At 44.5% G+C, this 26,389-nt stretch overlaps 1 protein-coding gene across 1 annotated transcript; it reads right to left on the bottom strand.

Annotated features, from left to right (window-relative positions):
• Nucleotides 1-952: 952 nt before the first annotated feature.
• ARL6IP5 (ARF like GTPase 6 interacting protein 5) lies at nt 953-24,768 on the bottom strand. The gene is made up of 3 exons (XM_002713307.5): nt 24,042-24,768; nt 5,346-5,563; nt 953-2,567 (listed from the first exon to the last, which is right to left on the bottom strand). The coding sequence occupies exons 1-3, from the start codon at nt 24,215-24,217 to the stop codon at nt 2,395-2,397; spliced, it is 567 nt and encodes a 188-aa protein (XP_002713353.1). The 5' UTR covers nt 24,218-24,768; the 3' UTR covers nt 953-2,394.
• Nucleotides 24,769-26,389: the final 1,621 nt, after the last annotated feature.

Genomic DNA, 26,389 nt, shown 5'->3' on the forward strand with positions numbered 1-26,389 from the left:
ATGTAACAAATAAAACAGGCTAGTAAAAGATATAATGGGGAAACCAGTGCATTATGTGGAAGGACAAGCTATGGGAAAAAAATATGGTGGTTCTATGTTTTAGAGTGCACAAAAGTATCCAAACTTAAATTTTACATTTCAATCAAATAATTTTAGAATAGCCAACAGGAAGCTTTGTTTTCCTCTTTAATATTTCAATATAAAACATTTTGCATACAAAGCAGGATAGTTAAGAAAGGGCTGCAATACATAAAACTTTTTAAGTGTCTAGCACTTACTATAAATAGGGAGCTCAGATCTGATAGGAAAAAGTGCTCTAAATTATTTGAAAGCTTAATGTATATCAGTAATTGAATTTCTGGAAAGTGCTTCTGCATTTGCTTGTACAGCCACAGTATTAAGGTCAGCAATCTAAAAAGTGCTAATTGTTCTGAAAGAAGATTTCAATCCTTGATATCCAAAAGAAAAGATCGAGTTTCATAGCTTACTGCCTCCATATACAGATTTTGGCAAGAGATGAAGTTCACATTACTCTTCTTCTGTCTGCTACCCTGCCCTGAAGATCTTTGTTGAAGATAATTGACATTTATGTGTTATATTTTTCCATTATTAGCCTTCTGGAATTGATCTCTGGCTATTAGTTATTACAGTGAGTATCTTTTTTTTATTCAAATTGTCAGTTTTTCCAAATTTATGTCAATTAGCAGAATTCACCATGCAGAGAATGGAAGAGGCTAGAATGTGTATATAACCCATGACAGGTTGAAGAAAGAATCCCACTGGAATTCAATTTTATTCTAGCTTCAAATTAATGATCAAAGTTTTGTTAAACAGTATTTGAAACACAAGCTCATAGTGTTTGCTATATGGAACATCCATCTTGGGTTACAGGGTTGTCACTGAGTTTTTAATATATTAAAGTGATGTGCATTCAATAAAGTCTCACAAAAAATTACAACTTTGATCAATTTTATTCTTCGCTTTTGGGTAAGGATACAGATTCTAGACCATGTCTGTGAAGTCCTGGTGATAATGATGTGTTAACAGGAAGGCTGTACCTTAGCTGAGAAACAACGATACAAGAAAAAATAAGCACAGCACATACTATTGCTTCTTCATCCTAGGACACACAGAGAGTTTCTTCAGTAAGTACTGATCCAGTTCTCTTCCCAGCTCACCATTAGGGAAACCTAAATGCTTTCCACGCCACCTTTGAAATCACTCAGTGGGTAAGCAAAAATTTTTTATAACCTATTCCTAAACACATAAGAGAAAAAGAGATGAAAGTAATAGAATATATAAACCCATGCTATCTTAATTCTAATGTGTATCTATAAAAGCGTATGGCTGTAACAATTGATGTGTAAAATTCTGACGAACTGCAGAAGCTGGTCATTGTCATTTTTAAGTCTTTTTGCTTGGTCATTTCAAGATGATTTTCAAATTTCAAAGAGCCTATTTTGCTCTCTGAGAGCACAAGAATTAAGAAGATGTAAATTCATTTCCTTCTGGCCAAATGTTCCAGTTAAGAATTAAACAATTAAAAAAAATTTGAAATACTCTTAAACACTTTTTTTCATTATAACAACAAAGTGCTATATAAACCAAACTCATTTCGCTTTATTTATTTTGTCTTTTTTTTAAACAAGTCTGTCAAGAATAATACAGGTAACACAGCTGTAATCTCTGTAAGGAAGAAACCATGAAGTTTGCAACGAGTACAGGCTGGAGAAAAACATATGACTAGCATTTCAAAAATTTACAAAACTTTAACAAAATATTCTAGACAGCTATCTTTATATTTGTAAACAAAGTATAAACAACTGGTTTCTCCAGTTTCCACTGCACGTCAAACAGGAGGCCAAGTGATAGAGATCATCTTTGATTTTAAAAGAATAATAATAAAAACTCAGCTAATTTATACCCCACACATGAGAATCCTAGGGAATTTTCCGGGGAGGGATTAGCTCAAGGGGATTTGATACAAGCTCACGCGTGGCATTATCTACTTCAACAGCCTTTCACGTACTCCTATGGCCTTGATATTTTACAACTACTTTCTCCCCTGCAAGATAGCAGTATTGTTGCTATGGAATCCCTAATTCTTTTACTCCTCTCAAGAAATAGTCATGAGCCATTTCCTACCAGTTTGCATAAACAAACTTGAAACTCTGGACGTGCTGGGCAGGGTGGGGAGTGTTTTCTTTCAGTTTTTGAGGCCTTTCCTCTGTAACACCAGAGCTGTTAACGGCTGGGCCTACACATGCATGCTGCCATAGGTAGTTGGGTGTGCGTGCGCCTCCTATTTCAAAAACACAAACAGAAAGTGGGTCTGGTCAAGGGTGAATGGTAACTCTATTTCTGCTGCCACCCTATCACCAGAAAAGCTACCATTTACTCCTTCACTTTGCTGATGTACTCAGTGAATTTGTTGATGTTGTCTTCCTGCTGTTCTAGGGCATCCAGGACAATGCCCATGGGTGTCCTCTTCAGCCCTATGCCTTCCATTTTATTCTCCAGCTTGTTCTTGAGATTCCGAAGTCTCAGCGAGGCATGGATGAACATCACTGCAGAGAAGTGACACACGGTTAGCACCAAAGCAGCGACTCCCATTCGCCACATCGACATTACTCCCTCTCTTCCCACTTGAAGTAAACTATCTTGGTTAGCTGCAGTCCAATCTGATTCCCTCATCGATCCAGGCTCTCAAATATTTCCTGTCCAGCTCTTTGTTGAGTCACACATAGCTTTCCTATGTGTGATGGAAAACCCTGTGTTGAGCAGGAAGGACCATCGCCTCTCAGCCACATTCCTTCCTGCATACGCTGACGTCAGCACCTTGCACGGCCATGCTTCTTAGAGACCCTGAAATTCAAAGTGAATCAATGTCCTTCCAACCCACACAGAAATGGATGCACCCAAGGTCTTCCAGAAAGGAACTCCTGCTCAATTCAGGGACTATCTGTATTTTGTTCTTTGCAGAAGGCAGGAGGGTGAAGGCTATAAGCAGGCTACCTCCTAAGAGCCAGTTTTCCAAAGTGGTGCATGTATTTCTAGATTTTACAAAACCTAAAGGTTTTCTAGCGCTTACATGGCCCGTTGCTGCTCAAATTTGTTTGAATTCCTAGTTTGTTGATTAACAGATTCCTTTGCCCCTCTCCAAGACTTCCTGAGCCAGAATCTTAAGGAGTCGGGCCAGGGTGTCTACTGTAAACAAGCTGTGCCCCATCCCCACCCCATGTAATTTACACCAGTGGCTTTTCAGCTTCCATGTAAATCCAAATAACCCAGACCACCTGATAAATGGAGGAGACCCCCGTCTCCACCACCCAAGATTCAGACTGAGACTAGGGTATGGTTCTAAGAATCTGCCATGTTGACAGTCCCTGTGGATGATTCTATGCAGGTAGATCTTGAACCCTTATTTTGACAGATACTGAAGTGGATTATCTCTGGAGGTTCCCAGCCTAGACGTCATCAGAAACATCCAAGGAGCTTTCTAAAAACACAGGGCCTTTGGGTACCACTGTTGCACAGAATCAAGATCGCCAAGGGATGTGCCTGGGAAGCTGATATTGTAAAAATCCACCCTGATGACTGTCACGATTATCAAAGCTTGGGAATCACTGCTTGTATGTCATTTCCTTATGTGATAGATGAGTAATCTCAGTCCATCAGAGATGACTGGTTCAAATCACCTTCTGGTTTCCAGAAGATCAGGAAAGAGAGGTCAGGACCCTGGACTCACTGCCTGTCATACATTCCATTTCCCTGGCCTGTCTCAGGCTGTGATGTGGAGAGAGACCAACGTTAACAAGCAGAATGTTTAAACAGAATCACTGAAATACTAAACTCATGGCACATGAGAACAACTTGAACGAATTTCAAGTTTGACTTCACTGATTCAAGTATTTTCTTCAGCAAAGTATGCAATTCATAAAGTTCTGAGCTTAATCTAACAAAATTCCAATGATTATTTAATAGAATAAATGCACTTGTGAAATGCAACAAATTAAAGAAACATTCTTAGGCCGGCGCCGCGGCTCACTAGGCTAATCCTCCGCCTAGCGGCGCCGGCACACTGGGTTCTAGTCCCGGTCGGGGCGCCGGATTCTGTCCCGGTTGCCCCTCTTCCAGGCCAGCCCTCTGCTGTGGCCAGGGAGTGCAGTGGAGGATGGCCCAGGTGCTTGGGCCCTGCACCCCATGGGAGACCAGGAAAAGCACCTGGCTCCTGGCTCCTGCCATCGGATCAGTGCGGTGCGCCGGCCGCAGCGCGCAGGCTGCGGCGGCCATTGGAGGGTGAACCAACGGCAAAGGAAGACCTTTCTCTCTGTCTCTCTCTCTCACTGTCCACTCTGTCAAAAAAAAAAAAAAAAAGAAAGGTTCTTGACCCCAGAATTTTAATTGGATTTCTGCTGATAAGACAGGGATTTCATGAGTATTTGTTCTTGATTTCAGGCTTCAAGTATTTGGGGTCTTAGTAAATAATCCATTCATAATTTAGAAAATATTGAGTTCTCTCTGCCAGCATCCAAGTATTTGGCATGCATATTTGGGCCAGTCAATCCCACAGACTTTTACCAAACTTTTGAAACTAATTATGATCTTCTAAGCAAGTAGAGAGCAAATAGTTCCAAGTGACAAATGGATTGTTTCCTGTATCGGGACAATCAAGCTGTCACGTACAAGATCACGAGCAGACTCCAGTATCAGAAAGAGCTGGAGTTCAGTGAAGGCAATGCCATGTTCCTGCCGTATGACTTGGGATTTATATGTGTTTGTTTATTGTTGTGCCCTCATAAGAGTGTCCAGCAAATACTTCTGAAATTAATGAACTGGGTTAATGCCCTGGCCTGAAGTGCCGGCATTCCATATGGGCGCCGGTTCTAGTCCCGGCTGCTCCACTTCCGATCCAGCTCTCTGCTATGGCCTGGAAAAGCAGTAGAAGATGGCCCAAGTCTTTGGGCCCCTGCACCTGCGTGGGAGACCTGGAAGAAGCTCCTGGCTACTGGCTTTGGATTGGTGCAGCTCCGGCCATTGCAGCCATCTGGGGAGTGAACCAGCGGATGGAGGACCTCCCTCCCACCCTACCTCTCTCTCTCTCTCTCTCTCTCTCTCTCTGCCTCTCCTCTCTCTGTGTAATTCTGACTTTCAAATAAATAAATAAACCTTATAAAAAAAGAAATTAATGAACTATTAGGTCTTGATCTGCTGTTTTAGAAGATTCTGAACTTTTATCGACATGCCAGCACATATAAGATGTATATAATTCCCACTGGACACTTGCCACTTGCTCCAACACCTGTCTTAACAATGTGTGAAAAAGAAAACTCAGGTTCACTTACACAGCAAAGGGAAAGTGATGCCGAACACAAAGACCATGACGCCGCCAAACATGGATATGAGGAAGTAGCTAGCCAGCATGACCACCATCACGAAAGTCGTGGGGTACTGTTTCTTCATCCGACGGAGGATGTCTTTGTTGTGGGCTGCCCACACAAACCCCGTGAACACCAGCACCACCACGATTCCCCCGAGGATCATGTTGAAGGGGCTCAGAAACCTGCAATGCAAAAGAGAAGGAAGACTGGCTCAGCAGGGGGGAGCAGATATTGGAAGGGGAGGAAAGACAAGGATTGAGTGCTAACTGAGCACTTTGGGTTGTCTCATTTGACCCCCACAACTACCTGTCTGAGATGCCACTCATACTTCACATGAAGAAACTTAGGCATAGAGGTGAGAAAATGGTGGTGCTCAGCTCACACGAGGCACAAAACGAGTCAGGTCATCCTAACGAGAGGCCCACAATTTTGAGGATTACAGCTGCTTTTGCAGTGGTTGTGCGTAGCGTTCATATACCCTGGGCTCTGGTATGTACACAGTACGTTGTATTTCAGTAGCTCTTCAGGAGTATTTCAAGCCTCATCGAAGCTTGCTTGATAGATAAATATAGAATAGAGGGCTTGATGTGCTAGATCCAGTTGAAATTCACATTTCATTTGTCCTGGTAAGATTTTTTTTTAAAACTTTTACTTGATTCTCATGTTGTAGAAAAAAAAAAAAAAAAACAACCACCAGAAAACATGGGGTTTCTTGCCTCACCTGGAACAAGACAATTTAGCAACACTAGACCCGTTTTCCTACATGTCAACACCTGGGTGAAGTATCTTCTCAATCCGATAGAATAAATTAGAATAAATGCTCTCTATTTAGCCTCAGTTCTCACCACTCTCTCCTGCATCCTTGACAAAGCCCAAAGTGAGCAGCCATTAGGAATTGTTTTCCTGGGGCCGGGGCTGTGGCAGGTTAACGCCCTGGCCTGAAGCATCAGCATCCCATATAAGCACAGGTTCAAGACCCGGCTGCTCCACTTCCAATCCCGCTCTCAGCTATGGCAGTAGAAAATGGCCCAAGTCCTTGGGCCCCTGCACCCACGTGGGAGACCCGGAAGAAGCTCCTAGCTCCTGGCTCCTAGCTTCGGACCGGCGCAGCTCCGGCCATTTCAGCCAATTGAGGAGTGAACCATCAGATGGAAGACTCTCTTTCTCTCTCTCTGCCTCTCCTCTCTGTGTAACTCTTTCGAATAAATAAATAAATCTTAAAAAAAAAAAAGAAGTTTTCCTAAGAGCTGGCCCGAATCACTCTCTTGTATCACCTGCCTGCTCCATGGAGGCATTTGAATGGATGAATAGAGGGCACATTATACACTTTTCTAAAGGCTCAAAGTATCATTAGGAGATTAATGGAGATTTCCGAGCACTTCAGAGCCAAAGGTCTTTATTGCATGAGAGCAATTACACTATCCTTGGTAATGGAGGGGACATACCAGGAAGAAGAAATGTAGACCAAGTATTTTATAAATGAAAATGACTGGGCATTGTAGTCCCCACCTTAACTCACTGTGTGTTCAAAACAGCTAACAAGGTATTTGCAGAATGGAAGTAGAATGAGTTGCTAACTTTTTACCCTAGAGGTTAACAGATTTTTTTTTTCTCATGAAGGATGAGGTGCTTGTATCATGCACTAAGTATCAACACAACTGACCTGAAAATGAGGAATGGGGGAAGACAGAATGCAGAAAGGTGAGATAAGAGCTTACTTTTTCTGTATTGGGACAAACGAAGGACTCATACTTGAATTGATTTTTAATATAACCACAGTTCTTTTAAAAAAATCCTCTAAATTTTAGCTCTGATTCTGTCTACTGAAACACATAAGCTATTTTCAATAGTTTTAAATTAAGAGAACATTTTTCACACCTTACTGAGTGAAATCAAGGAATATAATTAATGTCAAATTGCTTTGAAAAAGTAAGAAAAGAAAAAGATTCTATTGAAAAGCACAGAATTGGGTGCCGGTACTTTGGCACAGTGGGCTAAGCCACTGCCTGCATCCCATGTGGACCCCACTTCAAGTCCCAGCTGTTCCACTTTGGATTCAGCTCCTGGATTCAGCTGCCTGGGAAAGCAAGTGCTTGGCCCCCCCCCCCCCCCAACACACACACGTGGGAGACACAGAAGAAGCTCCTGGCTCAGGTCTGGCTCAGCTCTAACTATTTCAGGCATTTGGAGAGTGAACCAGTGGATGAAGACCTCTATCTCTATCTCTCTCGCTCGCTCCCTCTCTCCCTCTATAATTCTGCCTCTCAAACAAAGAAATCTTTTTTAATTTTTTTTTTAAAAAAGCACAGAATTGAGTAACAGTGGTAAGAGTATAAGTAAATAGTGGAAAAAGTAGTAGAACTAAACCTTATAATAAAGTGCTTATTTCATTCAAAACATTTGCAAATAAATATGTACATTCTTCAAGCCAGTAAACCCCTCCTCTGAATAAGACTAAGGAAATAAATAAAAATGCAAATATAGAGTTGTTACAGTATTTATGTCAGTGGTATTTATGATGACAAATTCTTAGAAACAACCTAGATGGTCAGCAACTTACAAATATAACCCCCAGATTAATTTGGGAAAGAAAGATATCTTTACAGGCCTGATGAAGAAAAAAATCAGGGCAAAACCAAAATCCTCTGGGCTAGCATCCCATATGAGCACCAGTTTGTGTCCAGGCTGTTCCACTTCTGATCCAGCTCCCTGCTAATGCATCTGGGAAAGCAATGGGAGCTGGCTCAAGTGCTTGGGCCCCTGCACCCATAGGGAGACCCAGAAGAAACTCCTGGCTTTGGGTTGGCCCAGTCCTGACCATTGTGGCCATCTTGAGAGTGGATGGAAGATCTCTTTGTGTCTGTCGTTCTTTCTCTGTAACTCTTTCTAAAAAAATAAATCTTAAAAACAACAACAACAACAACCACCAAAATCCTCTTTGGCAGGTGGTAAGGAGACAGAATGGAGAGGCCCAGAAACTCTTCAAGGTTAATAAATCTCATTCCTAGTACCAAAAAATTCTGAGAGAAATTATACCAAAGACTCTACTAGTTAGTCTAGGTGCTTTATTCCATTTGCTTCTTTCTATTTTCTTATTTTTTTCAATAGCCACATATTACTTGAATTAAAAAAAAACTTTAAAAATGAATACATAAATTCAGGGAAATGAGCATGAAAGAAACAAACTCCTTCACCAAGTTTTTTTTTTTTTTTCCACCAAGTCTTGACTTTGACCTATCACCCACCCAAACATTCCTGAGCCATACAGCAAAGCAAAGATCGACATTCACACAAAGAACTAGAATGGAGGATTCAAGTCTGAGGAAGCTGCACAAGCCATAAAAAGATGACTGGTTGCCAGCAAAGCACCAATGGTCACTTCCTCTGTTCTCTCTAGCATACTTATTAAAAATAATTCATTAAATGAAGCTTATAATCAATCCATGTTGAGTTTTTTTTTCTTTTTTTTTTCCTATTTTCCTCTGGACAAGTAAAGTAGACATCCATGTTGAATGTCTAAATAAAGCCCAGGGCAAAGAACAATGAAAAACCCAGGCCTGACGAGCAATTCCAAATTTGCTTTTCACCTGTTCCTGTGGCTCATGTTCAAGGGAAAGGGACAGGGCAAGGAGTCCTATAGAACTGGTTTTGGTTTACAACGCCCAGCACAAGCTATAATTAGAAAGTAGCCAAGTTTCCAAGCTGGCAAAAACAAATAACAAAGTTCCTGATAGCAGAAATAATAGCTTTCTCCATGTTCTGATTACGAACAATTCCATTCTGAGAAGCAAGAAAACGCATAGTGCTGCACTGCCCTGGCAGCCACCAGAACATGGAGCCAAATGAGACACACACACACACACACACACAGAGAGAGAGAGAGAGAGAGAAAGAGAGAGATTAATTTCGTTCTCTAGTGAGTGCAGGAATTTGGGAACCAGTTCTTGTCCAAGATGCTTTTTAGTCAACGGCTGGGCTGGTTGTCACACCAGTCAGGATAAACCCCAAGAAGGTTTAAGACAAGACTTTCCAAAAATATGCTACCCATCCTTCATGTGGACAACTGCCGCTGGGCTCTGCTGGGTGGAGTTTCGCTCACTGGCAGTTGTAAGAGAGAGGGAGAGAGATTGATCATTTGATGTTTCTGTCCTTGGTGTAGGACCTAGTTTTGTAAATCAAAAATATTAAATGTCCTTTTATTATGGATACAATATTTATGTGTAATATGACCCGATTCCAAGAAACAATCCATTTTTCCTGATATAGTTAAAAATTCTAGTGGAGTCCTTTATGGTTGTGAAAAGGTTTAGAGGGGTTACAGGCATCGTGGCACAGTGGGTTAAGCTGCCACTCGGAAGCCCATATAAGAGTACTTGATTCAAGTCCTGGCCACCTGGCTTCTGATCCAGCTTTCTGCTAAATGTGCCTCAGCAGGCAGCAGATGGTGACTCAAGTAGTTGAGTCCCTGCCACCGATGTGGGAGACCTGGATAGAGTTCCAGGCTCCAGCTCCTGGCTTCAGTCTGGTCTAGCTCTGACTCTTGCAAGCATTTGGGGAGTGACCAGTGGATGGAAGATCTGTCTGTTTATCTGTCTGTCTCCCTCTTTTTCTGTCACTCATGTCTTTCAAATAAACAAACCTGTTTTAAAAAAAAAACAAAGATTTAGAATCCCCTTATAGAATTTTGTAGGAACATCTTCAAAGGTGAGTGAGTAAGGTGAGTGAGTCCAGGCCCATTATGCAGATGAATAAATTGAGGCCCAGAAATGTGAGAAACATATCCAAGGAAACCATGGGAGAAAGAGGGAGAGGGGATCACAGACTCTCAGAGTTAGGAGCTTCAGAAACATGGAACTGTGTGTTACAAAAAAAAATTTCATGGTCTCCAAATTTTTTTTGCATCAAAATAAACTTCTCTTTTAATTCCATTTCCCATGAACTAAAAAAACATTGTTTGAAAGGCAGAGAGAGAGAGAAAGAGAGAAAGAAAGTGAGAGAGCTTTTATCTGCTAGTTCATTCCCTAAATGCCCACACAGCAAGCACTGAACCAGGCCAAAGCCAGGAACCAGCAACTCAGTCCAGGCCTCTCACGTGGGTGGCAGTGACCCAATTCCTTGAGCCATCACTGCTGCCCCCCAGGATTTGTATTTGCAGTAAAGCTGGAGTCAGGTGCTGGAGCCAGGACTTGAATCCAGGTATTCCAATATAGAATGCGTGCCTCTGAACAGCCAGGCCAAACACTTACTGCTCCATGAACTTTTTGAAGTCCCTTCTTAGGTGCAAGCTAAGGCACACGGCAGTTAACAAGTTTGTGCAAAGCCACGGATGACAGAGTTGGCAGTGAACATGTATGAAAGCAGAGATCCTGATCAACTCAAGTTTACATCTGGTAGCTCCCAGGGTGCTGCAATGCCAACAAGAACCAAAGAGGCAGTGAAATATTTCCTAAGCTTAAGAAGCAGCTTGGCATTGAGTTCCAATTTTCTAACCCAAAAAGCTATTTTTGAAGTACATTTCCTGAGTAAGCCTGACTCACCAACAAAGGGGCGGGGTTGGGGGAGGGAACAAGTTACTCACAACAGAATTCTGTGAAAATGCTGAGGTTTTTCAGCGGTCCTCAAACACCCAGAGGCATCACCGCAAATATGAACCCACCCACCCAATTTCTTGCTTTTCACTACTCCAGGAGTAAGAACAGAATTTTCTGCCCATTCTGCAAGGCTCCCCAGGATCTGGTCCCTAGCTGCAAAGGCAGCCAGGGCCATGGTTTGCAGTCCTGTGGTTGGTGCCTGGAACAAAACGGCATGGTGGAAAGAGTAGGTGGGCCTGAAATCCTGGCCACACCCAACAGGCCAAGCCTGCAACTTGGTTTTGGACTGGATTCACCACCACAGCAGGGAGGCCTCCAGTTATTAGCAGCAAGGGCCCCTGCAGGCCAGCAGTAGCCCTCCCTGGCAACTTGCTTGTCGCATCTCCTGATTCTGTGCCCCGGCTCATCTTCCATCTTTCACCAGAACTCCCCCTGCCTCTTGGCCATCCACAGGCCTTCGCACAAGCTGTTCTCCCTGGCTGAGTCATTCCAGCGTCCTTCAAGTCCCAGCTCCACCAGCCTTTGCTCAGTCTCTCTGAACAGGGCACAGCACCAGATGCCTCTCCTTCACAGCACTTACCACACTTGCGGGTTTGCATTGTTTTCAATGAGTATTAAACGAATGTCTCTGACCTCTTCTAGAGATTAACTCCATAAGGGTGGGACAGTGATGTTTTATCCCCAGCACCTAACACAATGTCTGGCACAGAGTAGGTAGTAAGCATTTGTTGAAAGGAAAAAGCTAAGAGGGACCGGCGCTGTGGCACAGTGGGTTAAAGTCTCAGCCTGCAGTGCTGGCATCCCATATGGGCGCTGGTTCGTATCCCGGCTGCTCCTCTTCCGATCCAGCTCTCTGCTATGGCCTGGGTAAGCAGTAGAAGATGGCCCAAGTCCTTGGGCCCCTGCACCCATGTGGGAGACCTGGAGGAAGCTCCTGGCTCCTGGCTTCGGATCAGCCCAGCTCTGATTGTTTCAGTCATGTGGGGGCGTGAACTAGGGAATGGAAGACCTCCCTCTCTCTCTCTCTGGCTCTACCTCTCTCTATAACTCTGTCTTTCAAATGAATAAAATAATTCATAAAAAAAAAAAAAAAAAAAAAAAAAAAAAAAAAAAGCTAAGTAAGAACCCAAAACATTTTTATGTTATTTAAACCAGCTCAGCATGAGTTAAGTGACATGAGCCATAAATGAAGTGACATGAGTCTCATCTTGGACAAATCACTATTATTTTCATTGTAATCTAAATACTATAGGGGTTGGGGGAACGTCCAGGGACAAGTGAAAAAGCAAAAGTGGAAACAGGCACCTACTATGCAAATGTAAGGGCCAAGTATGAACTGATAGGATGAGGCAGAAGGGCCCTTGGGCTTCCCTGACGGAGGTGCCTTTGTAAGCTTTGTTGCACCTACAGGCTGAGGATGGGAAGGAGAGTAGGGATGGCTTGCAGGGAGATTCCTTTCCCTGCACACTTGTCCTTCCACAGGCTCCTCTGGCTCTTTGATTCTTCAAATAATCCAACAGTTTTCTGTGATGGCTTTGGTTTACGCAAATGCTGACTTGAAGTAGAAATGTAGGCTTTGGTTGTAAATAAGTCTTGAATAAACTTGAGCAGTGTTTCCTGGGTGTATGGGTCATGAAGTAAGATTTCATAGCAGTTAGGGTGGGGTAAGGGCCCGTCTTTTTGATCGTAGATGGGTCATAGTAACCTATGAGATTTTCTTATCCAATTGAATAAGGAAGGCCATAGTATCTACTGCATACTTATAATATCCTACTTACTGTATCCTCTGTAGGCTCCATCAAACTGACCCATCCAAATGATCAACATCTACTGTCTTTGCAGGAATCGACATGTTAAAAGTATCCACAGTAAGGCATACCTATGAACCGAGAGGTTTCATTTACATTTATCAAGTCGATTGCTTGTTTTGTTTTTCATGAAGCTGGGTTAGAACCCATAAATTGAGGCTCTCATTGTGGCCTAGAGGGTTAAGTTGCCTCATGCAATGTCAGCATCCTATATCCAAGTGCCAGTTCAAGTCCTGGCTGCTCGGCTTCTGGTTCAGATCCCTGCTAACACCAGAGAAAGCAGAAGATGGCCTGAGTGCTTGGGCCCTGCTACCCACATGGGATACTCGGATGGAGTTCCTGGCTTCTGGCTTTGGCCTGGAGGAAGTGCCTTTCAAATAAATAAATCTTTAAAAAACAAAAAAGAAAACCTTAATAAATGACACTTCCAACAGCCATGCATCTACAAACAGTAGCACAAAACTTGGGTTAGACTGCAACAAATCCTTTGAAACTTTTTATTACAGAAAATTTCTGACATGTACCAAGACAGAATTGTAAAAGAAACTCTTACTTATCAGTGCTTTTTCAAAAATGAGGAACTCATAGATAGGCTCACAACTAGTAAGTTTTTGGAACTAAAGTGGGAAGATATTTGTTTACTGATTATTCTTCCTGATTGCTTCTATTAAAATAAATTAAAAACAGAAAGTAAACTCTAAGAATTATTGTTACAAGGCAGGTTCTCTCTCAGAAGTACTGTCACATGGCAGGTTCTCACAGAGCTCTGGAAAGGATTGGACAAATGCTAATGAGCTTGATGACATAGAAACACCCTTCCCAGAACAGTTTCCTATTCACCTTGCACTAACACCCAATTTCTGTATTTTCTTCCTCTCAGACAAGAAGAAGGTATAGCTGCGGAACAGGAAGTAGGTTAGCGGAATGTGAAATTGAAGCACTGGTTTTCTTTTTTTTTTTTTCCCCAATTATTCTACATCAATTTTATTTCTACCAAAGGTATATATTTTTTTTAACTTTTATTTAATAAATATAGATTTCCAAAGTACAGCTTATGGACTACATTGGCTTCCCCCACCCCCCTGATGACTTCCCTCCCACCCGTAACCCTCCCCTTTCCCGCTCTCTCTCCCCTTCCATTCATATCAAGATTCATTTTCAATTTTCTATATATACAGAAGATCAGTTTAGTATACATTAAGTAAAGATTTCAACAGTTTGCACCCACATAGAAACACAAAGTGAAAAATACTGTTTGAGTACTCGTTATAGCATTAAATCACAATGTACAGCACATTAAGGACAGAGAGCCTACATGAGGAGTAAGTGCACAGTGACTCCTGTTGTTGACTTAACAAATTGACACTCTTGTTTATGGCATCAGTAATCACCCTAGGCTCTTGTCATGAGCTGCCAAGGCTATGGAAGCCCTCTGAGTTCTCTGACTCTTATCTTGTTTAGACAAGGTCATAGTCAAAGTGGAGGTTCTCTCCTCCCTTCAGAGAAAGGTACCTCCTTCTTTGAAGACCCGTTCTTTCCACTGGGATCTCACTCACAGAGATCTTTCATTTAGGTTTTGGTTTTTTTTTTTTTTTTTTTTTTTTTGCCAGAGTGTCTTGGCTTTCCATGCCTGAAATACTCTCATGGGTATTTCAGCCGGATCCGAATGCCTTTAGAAGCACTGGTTTTCTACTAGAAGTGGGCCTTTGTATTCCAGGTGTCTCGATCAGAAGACACTTACCAGGAGAGAAGGCCAAGAAATCCTATCTGTTATGGTGAAAGCTTGCAGGATGGGCGGCAACCTGCAGGTTTTGTCTGAGATCACAGACCTTGAAAGCGTTCTCTGAAACAGGAAGCCAAGCTCCCCACAAGAGACAGAAGAGTGATTAGGGGTACATATTCTGAGAGATAAAGGGCGGAATTCATTTGTCCAAAAGTAAAATGACAAGAAATTTCAAAATGGCCACTCAGTGAGGTGTCAAGGACTGGACCTTGACCTTTTACACCTGGATTTCCTTTATGGCGCTCTCTGCCTCCAAATTGATCAACAGGTGCTGCCTTCTAACAGATGAAGCCAGGAATCCAAAGTACCCTCCTTTATTTACACACTTACCTAGAATCACTGTAAATCCTTATCTAGGGAAAGGAAACAGAAGCTACCAAATAGTTGACAGCTGCAGGAAGAAAAAAAAAAAAAAACAGTGGAGGGTTGGGGTGAAGGAGGGGAGAGGTCAAGAGGAAGAAAATTACATAGTGTCAGAAGATGATGTAAAAATCGATTTTTATTAGAAAAAGAATTTTTAGGTTAAAATTCTATGATTGTTAACAGACCCCTTAAAGCTCTCCACTCATAGGAAACACTTGACCTACTAGAGGGTCACAAATGCCAGCATTCCCTTGCTCTGTCTCAGGTGCAAATGAAGAGGGGCTGAGCAGTCAGGAGGACCTTAATTCTGGGAGGATCTGGGAAGACTGGGTGGAGTTCTGTTCCTGACCATATCTTCAGAGCCCAGACTGGCATGTGGTAGGTGCTCAGTAAATAGTCGTCCAACTGAGTAGAAGGCATCTGAGCTTCAGGTGAGGACAAGTAACATGTAATAACCATCTCGCCAGTCCATATACGTTATTTCCAACATGTGAGTTTCGTAATCTTCATGTATGGGGGGAAAGCAGCTAAGTCAGGTAGAATGGATTGGTGTTTACTGAGTGCGTATTTCCGAATGCTTGCTACACTTGTAGAAAAGTCAATGATGAGGCGTTCAGTGTTGTCTTGCTGCTTTGAAACTTGATGAAGCAGCAGCCTCAGCTATCTAATTCTCCACTGTATCTCCGAGCACAGTGTCTGAGAGGTTGGTAAGTGCTTCGGACTCTTTGTTGAGTGGATGACTAAAGCAATCCAAATAAGAGTATTATTGTAGAACTGATGTTGAAGCTGATTAACCTCAAAACCACTTGTGTGGGGCGGGTGCTTGGCATGGCAGTGGAGATGCTGCTTGGGATGCCCACATCCCACACTGGAGTACTTGGGTTTGAGTCCTGGCTTTGCCTCTGATTCCAGCTTCCTGTTAACACATACCCCAGGAAGCAGCAGTGGACGCCTTCTGACACTGGCCTGGCCTAGCCCAGTCTATTGTGGGTGTTTAGGAGTGAACCAATAGATGGAAGATCTCTCTCTCTCTCTTTCTCTCTTTGTCTCTCTCTGCCTTTCAAATACATTTTAGAAAAATGCAAAAATTAAAAAGGGCATTTCTACTAGCTTTAGCATAAACAGACTGCAATTCATTCTACCTGCCAATGCCTTCATACTTACATATATCCCTTTCTTTGTCTACCAGCTGGAAACTTGGTTCCTCATCCTTGGAGCATTTGAAGGCACAAACAATACGAACAGTTCTTAATTCCAGTTGCTGGCAGCAACAGGCTGAGAACATATTATGGCGCCACACTCATTTTGAAACGATTCCTGTAATGTGCTCCAACTAACAGCTACCAGTCTTCCAGAAAGTCCTTACCATCTTGAGAAACTGCAAAGCACCAAGTAGCAGCTGTAGATCCCACCCTCCTGTAATATCTCCATAGGTTGAACTATCAAGCCACATGGTGAGCAGTTATGTTAGCCAAGAAAACATGGACTCATTCATTCATCAGCCGCATTGTTCACCCTTAAGGGAGTGGCATAAATGCATACCAGTGGGCGTAAAGACGCCTTTCTGGTTGGAGGAGCGGCAGAGGCATTCATATGTGGCAAATTCTGGGTGTACTTGGTGATTCTGAAGCCACATTGGAAAATACAAGTTCAGAAGGAAGGAAGAAAATGTTTTTAAGGATTTATATATTTATTTGAAAAGCTGAGTGACAGAGAGAGAGGGAGAGAAAGAGAGAGAACTTCCATCTGCTAATTCACTCCCCAGATGGTGCCAGAAACTCCATCCTGGTCTCCCACATGAGTGGCAGGGGTCCTAGTGCATTAGTGGGAATCTGGGTCAGAAGAAAAGTAGCTGGGGCTCCTACAGGCACTCTGATATGGGATATTGGCAATGCAATTGCGGCTTAACCCGTTGTGCCACAACACCAGCTCCAAGAAGCAATTTTTGAGACAGGCACAAAACTATAAATGTTAAGATCAGTTGAATTTGGTTAGCAAGAGCTTTATAAATCTTGCAATAAGCCATATGAAGGAAAAGTTATTTCACTTCCTATCAATAAACCAAGCTACTACTAGCAGCTTAAGTGCCAATTAACCATGTGACATCAAGCCTTAATATTTCTAAAAGTCAGGGGATGCAGTAGAATGAGTAGTTCCCAACTGTAACGGAGGTATTAGCACAACCGCTTCAAGAATAGGAAAGAAATAAAACCAACAAAACCAGATGCCTGGATTCAGCCAACACCTATACATTTAGACTCTCTGAAGGTGACAACTAGGCATACAGCTACATTTATGCAAATTGAAATTTTGAAGTGTTTCTTTTGAGTCAGAAGAGACTAACGCTTCTTAAATTTCAATGTGCCAGGGCCGGCGCCGCAGCTCATGAGGCTAATCCTCCGCCTTGCGGTGCCGGCACACCAGGTTCTAGTCCTGGTCGGGGCACCGGATTCTGTCCCAGTTGCCCCTCTTCCAGGCCAGCTCTCTGCTGTGGCCACGGAGTGCAGTGGAGGATGGCCTAAGTACTTGGGCCCTGCACCCCATGGGACACCAGGATCAGCGCGGTGCGCCGGCCACAGCGTGCTGGCCGCAGCGGCCATTGGAGGGTGAACCAACGGCAAAAGGAAGACCTTTCTCTCTGTCTCTCTCTCTCACTGTCCATTCTGTCTGTCAAAAAAAAAAAAAAAAATTTCAATGTGCCCATGCATCTTCTGAAACTCACATTAAAATAGTCTAACCCAGTAGGTCTGAAACAGGGCCTGCGATTCTCTCTATCTGACAAGCTCCGAGGGGAAGGATGCTGCTGTCCTAGGGCCCACGTTTGGAATAGATTGCTCCAGCTCCAATCTTCTGGCATTCTGTTCGGCACATAGAGATTTCCACTAACAACCAGAATGATTTACAGGCTCAGTGCTTCAACTGCAGGTGCCATCAGCTGCTGCCTTTGCTTTTCAGTTTGAAAGTCAAGCAGAGACTTCTCGCTGTGTGTGCTGTGAGAAGAGCTCTGAGTGCCTCCTCGTGTCGAGGAGAGGAAGGGTAAGTCAGGGCCTCTTTAACCGTAGGCATCTGTTCTTTTTGGATTTAAAGTACCCAAAGTGATTTCCCGCACCACACACATCCCCTAGCATGTTATTCACGCTACTCCTTTTAAGTCATTCAATCTCTTCCGAAGTGATACCTCAATCTCAAAAGATTTAGTCAAGCCTCTGAGGGAAGCAAAGTTCTTTAAGAAATACAAGTTTCAGGGCAGGTGTTTAGTCTCGTCTGCCTCCCTTATCACAGTACCTAGGTTGGATTCCACGCTCCAGCTCCTGACTTCAGCTTTCTGCTAATGCAGACCCTGGGAGGCAGTGGTGGTGGCTCAAGGAATTAGGTCCTTGCCACCCATGTGGGAGACCCCAATTGAGTTCCCAGCTCCTAGCTTGGATTCTGGCCCAGTCCTAGGCATTGCAGGCATTTGGAAAATGAACCAGCAGATGGGAGCTTGCTCTCTGTCTCCTAAGTAAATAAATAAATAAAATCCCACAAGTTGCAACTATGACAGTAACACTCACGTGCATCTATCATCTAATACTTCTTTGGCCCAAGAGAATATACTCTGGCAAGAAGTGAGAATTTCAAATATGCCTGTAACCTAGGTTATTTATTTTTTTAAGATTTATTTATTTGAAAGAGTTATACAGAGAGAGAACGAGAGGCAGAGAGAGACAGAGGTCTTCCATCTGCTGGTTCACTCCCCAGTTGGTTGCAGTGGCCAGAGCTGTGTAGATCCAAAGCCAGGAGCCAGGAGTCTCTTCTGGCTCTCCCACACAGGTGCAGGGGTCCAAGGACCTGGGACATTTTCCACTGCTTTCTCAGGCCATAGCAGAGAGATGGATCTGGAAGTGGAGCAGCCGGGACTCGAACCAGTGCCCATGTGGGATGCCGGCACTGCAGGTGGCAGCTTTACCACTATGCCACAGTGCCGGCCCCACCTACATTCTAATGTAATAATAACAGCATCTAATGCTTGAGTGTTACTTACTAGGTTCTGATGCACTTTAAGTTATATAAGTCCTTTAACTCCTATTTTGTACCACTGGAACTCCAGGCTAAGTGAACTTCTGAGCAGAAAGCTGATAAAAGCAAATGCCAGAACTCCATCAAAAAATATTAAGACTGAGTCTGTGGAACAAGTAGAATCTATCAGGCCAGACTAATAAAAGGAAGACAGTATAACACATTTAAGAAGTTGAGGATAATGACCAAAGCTGTGTGAAACTTCCAATCTACTCCATTCTTAGGTTTGAAAGGTCAGGAGCAAGAAACGGAAGTCAACCTGCTTTGCTATGTAATAGTCAAGAACTCGATTTTCGAAACTTGTTATGAAGCAACTTGCATTTAGGGAATGCTAGTACTGAGAAATCATCATGACTTCCCAGGCAGTAGTTCTCAACAACTAGCAATGCCTAAAAGACATTTCTAGTGTCAGGATGCGCTAGATGTGGGGGATGCTACTAGGTCCAAGAGGGGGACAGGGCCAGGAATTGTGCTAACTCACAATGCACTGGACAGCCCCCCTGACAAAGAACGATACTTTCTAAAATGTCCATAGTGCTGAGCTTGAGAAACCTTGCAATGGAGTATTTCACCAAGAGTTTCCAAGAACAATACAAGTTAGTATGGAGGATGAATTATAACCTTTGTAAATGAAATCTGTACCCAGCTAAGCAATCCTAACCAATCAACGATGACTTCCTCACTATAGGAGTGTGTTGCCATGTGCTGGTGTGCTGCTAGGAGCTCCAGGAGAATCTATTCTGTTCAGTAGGTTAAATGTGGTGCCTGTCATCACACCAGTCTCATATTCACTTAGTGACTATTTTGCACTCACCAACTACCTATCTGCTGTACAACCAGCCTCAGGGATATAGGGAATAAAAATAACAATAACAACAAAGACAAGGACAAAATAACCACAAGCAAAACATACAATTCTGTCTTGAAGGAGTCCACAGTCCAGAGTGGAGACAAACACACAACTAAAAAGCCTATTGAAAGGAGGGCATTTGGCCAGGTGGTTATCACAAGGGTTAGAACACCCATAAGCTCCATCTGAGTGCCTGTGTTTGACAGCAGCCTCTGGCTTTGGACTCTAGTGTCCTGCGGCTGCAGACCCTGGAGGCGACGATGATGGCTCGAGTAATTGGTTCCCTGCCACTCATATGTTAGATGTGGATTACATTCCCAGCTCCTGGCTGCAGCCCAGCCCAGACTTGATGTTGAGGGCGCTTGGGAGAATGAACCAGTGCATGAGAGTGCTCTTTCTGTCTCTCAAATAAGTCAATAAAATTTTTTAAAATTGTAAGCCCATGGGGTAACAGGGAAAACACAAAGGAGTGAGGCTCAGTTCCCACGTGGGACTGAGGGAAAATGTTTCCTCCAGGAGGCAGGATGACAGCTGAGGTGGGCAGCAGAGACAGAATGGGCAAGGGGACTGGGCGCTGGAGTCTAAGACGTGTCTGCTTCTCAGGACACTCTGATCACGCCAACAAGGACAGAAATAAGCAACCTGGAGCTAGGCAGTGTTCCAAGGGCCTTGCGGGGACAAATTCAGTCAGTCCTCACAGAAGCCCTTGGAGGGAAGTGCTACAATTAGTCTCGTTTTACAGCCGAGGAAACTGAGGCACAAGGCGGCTCACCGAGGTCACAGAGCTAGTGACTGTGATTCAAACTCACTTCACCTGGCTCGTAACCTCTCACCTCCTAAAGGAGCCAGAAGACATGAACAGTGGCTTCTAGAAGGGCAATCAGTGACGAGCTTCGGCATTAACCTGAGGCACAGTAGACCCACGTGCCTGAGACACCATGCTTTCAGGATGATGACCAGGCTTGTAACTACGGATAGCAAGCTCTGCCAAAGCAGGACGTCAGCCACGGCTTTCCCTCCATCCGAATCGCTGTTGATCTCCACGTTGTTTTGGGCAGTCCTTCCCTGAGTTTCCAGTTCCAGATGATCTCTGCCGTGGTCTTGCCTCTCCCTTCCCGCAGTCTGAGGAGCAGGCCCTCTCTCCCTTCACTGAAGCCGGTTTTCAACAGCAGAGAGTCGAGGCTGGAGCTCGCCAACACGTCCTTGAGCTGCCTCCTCACCAGCAGGAGATGCAACATCCAAGGACCACAGACCCTGCCCCCGGGGCCGCACCCAGGCCTGGTTTCCATTTCTGCTCTACCAAGATCTGAGGAGAAACCATCAGATGCCAGCAGAGGATCCAGGTGAACAGCCTCCAGGTCTGTTCTGACCCACCCATCTATTGGGTTCTCCTCAGAATGCCCCAGAATCAACTATGTTTTCGAACCCTGAAGGTACCTGTTATTTTCCAGCTTTACGAGACTGATATTCTAGACCTCATGACTCATGGGAAGATGGCATACAATAGTTAAGAGCACAAGCCCAGAGCTATGATTTTGAGTAAGTCATTGAATCTCTCTCAGCCATGGGTTTAATAACAATAAAAAGAACAGATTAGGGCCGCCGCTGTGGCGCAGTAGGTTAATCCTCCGCCTGCGGTGCCAGCATCCCATATGGATACCAGTTCTAGTCCTAGGTGCTCCTCTTTTGATCCAGCTCTCTGCTGTGGCCTGGGAAAGCAGTAGAAGATGGCCAGGGTGCTTGGGTCCCTTTACCCACATGTGAGACTTGGAAGAAGCTTCTGGTTCCTGGCTTTGGATCAGCACAGCTCCTGCTGTTGTGGCCATTTGGGGAGTGAACCAGCAGATGGAAGACCTTTCTCTCTGTCTCTCCCTCTCTGTAACTCTGCCTCTCAAATAAATAAATAAAATCTTAAAAAATTAGCTTACAAGGGTACTTCAACACGTTCATGGAAAATCAAATTCAAAGGTATGTTTATTTTGGTACAAAAAATTGAAATCTGTGCACCTCATAGAAAAACAGGAATTATGTAAAAACCGGCTTTCCAAGTTTTGCACCAAAATAAATACTTCTTCGAATTCCATTTTCCCACAAACTTTTGGAAGCACTCTCCCATTTACTGAGCTATAAGCCTTAATGCAGGTAAAATAATTAATGCAGGTAACATACTTAAAGTAACCAACACACAGGCAAGCATAAAATTTTGTTATTAAACTACAAAGAAATTTAGCACCGAGTGTTTGCATGAGCACAGAAAACAGCTGAAGGTTATATATAAACTTTTACTGGAGTACAAAGGAAATTTCACATTTCACATAGGTGTGGCTTTCAAAACAACTTGTGTTATGGGTCTGCTTCTTTTGTAAGCTTTTAAAAATAAGACTCATTTTTTAAAAACTCTTTGTGACTACTTTCCACTTTCTGCTTCAAAAACATCCCTGACAATGAACATACTCTTACTTGAAAGGGGAAGGAGAAGATCAAACAGCCCCAAACTGCTGAGCAGCTGCTCTAAGACACCAAATGATGGGACCGGACTCAGTCTCGGGCTGGCCCCAGGCCTTCCCAGTGAAAAATGGATTCCATCAAGGCCATTGCTGTTCTCTTGTTTGGTCCCTGTTGAACCTTGCCCTAAATTTCTGAGGTTGGCTCAAAAAAATTCTCCCCAACCAGATCACCAGATAAGAGGCCTTCAGGCTTTTTTGCAAAGAGAAAGCAGAGGAAAAGAAAGCAAAAACAACAGATGCAGGCCTAGTTCCTATTTGTCTTACTTGAAAACAATATACGTTAGTGTTTGGAAAGGAGCTTCAAGCCCTACACATGGGAGGCCCCAGAAGGCAGCTGCCTCTGGCCTGCCCTTCCTAGACTTAATCTTACCCTGGCTCTGGGTCATAGCCCCCTTGGGGCCCATGCCCTTTGCACACCAAGTCCTTCTCAGACCTCCCAGTTCCACAGGCCACAAGACGGCCCACAGGTGACTTCCACTTCACCCAGGAGCTGTGGCTCTGCACCACACCCAGAAATCCTGAACTCTTCCCCCTCCTCTGGGCAGTGTCTTTGCTCCCTTAGCTTCCCAACAACTGCCACGTGCCCTCCGGCCAGGATTCAAGTCTGATTCATCCTGATGTCCTCCGGCATTGGCCAGGGGCCTGGTCCCACAGAGAGGTGGCTCAACGAGAGTGTGGCAACCAACAGGGAGCCCGAATCCTCCCAGTCTGAATGTCTCCTTTTCCTCCCAAGCCAGCTTCCTCTTTCCCTCTGTGATTGCTAGGACATGTCTTGAAAGGCAAGGAAGGCCTTCCTAAACACTCAGGGTGCCCTTTCCCTTAGAAACAGGTAGGTGATAGCAAGATTGGGATTATCACTGCCATCCTGCAACAGTGAGATAAGCATTTCTCACTGCACGGAAAAATGGAAGGAGGGTGTGTGTGTGCAATCTTAATTAATTAACACAAGGCACTTTTAAGTACTGAACACGCATTTCCATAACACTGAGATCCTAGGCTGGCGTGTGAGAACACAGAAGGCGACCACGGCTGGCAACTTTTGGGAGAAAGAGCCAAAAGGCCCCGTTCCCAGAGTCTGCGCAGCCTTCGCTCCACTCCGGGAGATGCGCCACCAGGGGACACCCAGCCCCTGGCTCCCAGCTTTCGCGTGCGGCCAGGCAGGCGCTAGGCAGAGACCCCAGCAGAGCCGGCCGCCTCTTAGAAGCCCATGCACACCGCCACCTGGGCCCGCGCCCTCCTCGCCCCAGGCTTGCCTGGGCGGCGCCCGCCCCAGCCGGCCCCAGGACGGGGCTACACAGCTCTCCCGTTTCTTCCTATTTTCGAAAAAAAAAAAAAAAAAAAAGCGAGGGTGCTTTAAACATCTGCCCGGCCAAGAGTCTGATCCGGGCACAGGGCCGGGAAAAGTCATCTTCCCGGTTCGGGGTTGGCAACACGTCTCCCACTCCCCTGCCTCCAGCGCCTCGTTCACAGACAGAGCCAGGGCAGGGCACCCCCCGGATGGCTGCGGCCTCGCCCTGCGAACAAGTTTGCCCTGGCGCAGAAATGTGGGGGGCCGGCGCCGAGCCTGGACTGGGGGTGGGAGTCCCTGCATCTCGGGACCTGGCACACGGAGCCCCCGACCCCCGCCCCGTGTCGACCCCGGATCCGTGGCCCCGATCGATCAGTGTCCCCCCACCCCCGGTGGAGGAACCCCACTTACCCCACGACGGAAATCATCATGGCAGCCACCACCAGGTAGTTGGTCTGGTAGTACAGCAGGTTGCTCACCACACGGTTGTTCCATTTGGAAATGTCCCTGAAGTCCGGCCGGGCGAAGCGGTCAGAGCCCGGGAAGAAATCGTCCCAGGCGCGGAGTGGGGCGATATTCACGTCCATGTCTTCTTGGCTTTGGGTTCTTCGCCTCCGGAATCTGGCGGCGGCGGCAGCGGCAACCTATCCGGGTTAAAGAGCTGACAGCGGCTCCGTCTCGATCGGCTCTGCGGTTGGCGAGCAGCCGAGCAAGGGAAATTGGGAGCGGGAGGGCGTGTTTTCGCTCCTTTACTTCTCGATTGGCTCCAAGGGGTTGGTTACGGGAAAATGGGGGCCCCGCGACAGAGCAAGGCACCGAGCACACGGAATGGAGATGAAATGGCACTGAAAGCAATCAGCGGAAATCCAGTCTGCAGCAAGGTGGCAATGCCTTCCCTGACGGTCTAAATAGCAGCCCCCTTTTAACACCAGCGTTTAACCTAGGAATGTGTTTTCTGCCATAGAGAAAAAAATGCGCAGCTGTTCAGATGCTGATCTACGAAAAATGGAAGGAGACCACGGTATCACAAGAGGATGAGCTGTATTTAAAGACTGATTCTTAGTAACTTCTGTCCGATCGACCACAGTACTCATCTGCTTTCTGTTTCACCCTGAGTCACTAAGCGTGAAATCAGATGGGCAAAACGCGAAATAAGGAGGAGAGAAGGAAAGGGCTGTTTTGTTTTTTCACTTCTCTATTTTTGTTCTCCACCTCTATTCCTTTTGTGGCAAAATTATCGAACTGCTATGGCATTCTAAAAAAACTAACCCAGTAGGCGCACAGGTCACTGAAAGCCAACCATTGCTTGTGGTGAACTGATGGTTCTGCACCCTGTATTTTCTGAGCAGAAGCAAGACTTCCACTCCAAAGCAGCTTTCTCAGTTTTATCCCCATATTTGGTGACAATTTTCATTAAGGGAGCCCGGTATTGTAGTAGACAAGGTAATGGTTTGTTTGCCAGCCTCAACAATTGGCAAGAGATGTATTGTAAATACTTCTCTTCCAAGGCCCAGAGGGTCATCTTCGTTTTAGTTATGGGGCTGGTTGGTGCAGTAAACCTCCTCTTCTCTCAGATTCCTGAGCCAAAAGGACAGCCATCCCTTGGAATCCATGGAGGGTTGATTCTAGAATCCCCTAGAGAGCCAAGGCTGCGGATACTCACGTCCTCTACAGAAAGTGGTGCAGTGTTGATGTAGAACCTTCTCACATTCTCCTGTATATTTTACATAGCCTCTAGATTGCTAACGACACCTAATGCAATATTGTTTAGGGAATAATGACAAGAAAATGGTCATGTTCAGCATAGGTAACTTTTTTTAAACTATTTTTTAAAAACTATGTAAACTATTAAACAAACCATGGTTTGTTGAATCTATAGATGCAGAGACTGTATTTTGGTTAATTTCATAGTGTGTTAGGCAGCATGTGGAGATGACCATGTCTAAGGTGACAGGTTCTCACAACTTGGAAGTGGTACTGTTTTAACAAAGATCCAATATTCGTAAATTTTACCAGCTCACAGATTTTCAGAAAACTGGAAAGCACCAAGATATACTCGATACAAAGTCTATAAGAGATAAATTAACATTCCTGGTTGATTCAGAGGTAGTAAGAAACTGACTGTGACTCCAGTGAAATTCTTTCTGCTGCTGGTGCTTAGGAAAGCTCGGTGGCTGAACTGAATTAGTGCCAAGACAGATTCTAGGTGCTGCTAAAACGTGAAAATATCCCGAGTTCTCACACTTTCTTGGCTCTGGAAATGTGAGGGTTAAAATCAGAGAAAGCAAAGTTAGAGTCCTAGTTCCTCCCTCTCTGGCAGGTGACTTTGGGAAAATTTCTTCACCCCCTGCCCCACCAGCCTGAATTTCTTCATGATAAAGTGTGGAGAATAGGCCATCTGCCCATCTGCCACATAGGTCAGGATAAATGAAAGACTGGATGGGAAGTGTTCAGTGTTAGTAAAATAGCACAGTGTTATCTGTGGCGCGATCTACACCATCCTTGGCTCTAGCCCCAGCTGCCATTGCTAGAAGTCAGGTGACCAATAGCCCAACACCTCTCTCTCTCTCCCTCTCTCTCTCCCTCTCCCCCCTCCCTACTGTCAGATTTCCCCTGTCAATAAACCCTCTCCCTTAATTCTGGTGTTTGGTATGTTAGATATTTTGGTTCTTATTAATAATAGGACCGCCCATAATAATTTTTTAAATGATTCCTGTGCTTTTACAATGTCGTCCACTGACTTTTCTCTATTTTGTGGC

Source organism: Oryctolagus cuniculus, chromosome 10 (genome assembly GCF_964237555.1).
Source record: "Oryctolagus cuniculus chromosome 10, mOryCun1.1, whole genome shotgun sequence".
NCBI lineage: Eukaryota > Metazoa > Chordata > Mammalia > Lagomorpha > Leporidae > Oryctolagus > Oryctolagus cuniculus.

Bases quoted from the DNA above. Each gene is read 5' to 3' on its own strand.
- ARL6IP5 (XM_002713307.5), bottom strand. From the start codon at position 24,217: ATGGACGTGAATATCGCCCCACTCCGCGCCTGGGACGATTTCTTCCCG. The intron at 5,564-24,041 runs GTAAGTGGGGTT...TTTGCATTGCAG, and splicing joins ATGATGATTTCCGTCGTGGG to GTTTCTGAGCCCCTTCAACA. The intron at 2,568-5,345 runs GTAAGTGAACCT...ACTTCTCTGCAG, and splicing joins CATCACTTTCCCTTTGCTGT to TGATGTTCATCCATGCCTCG.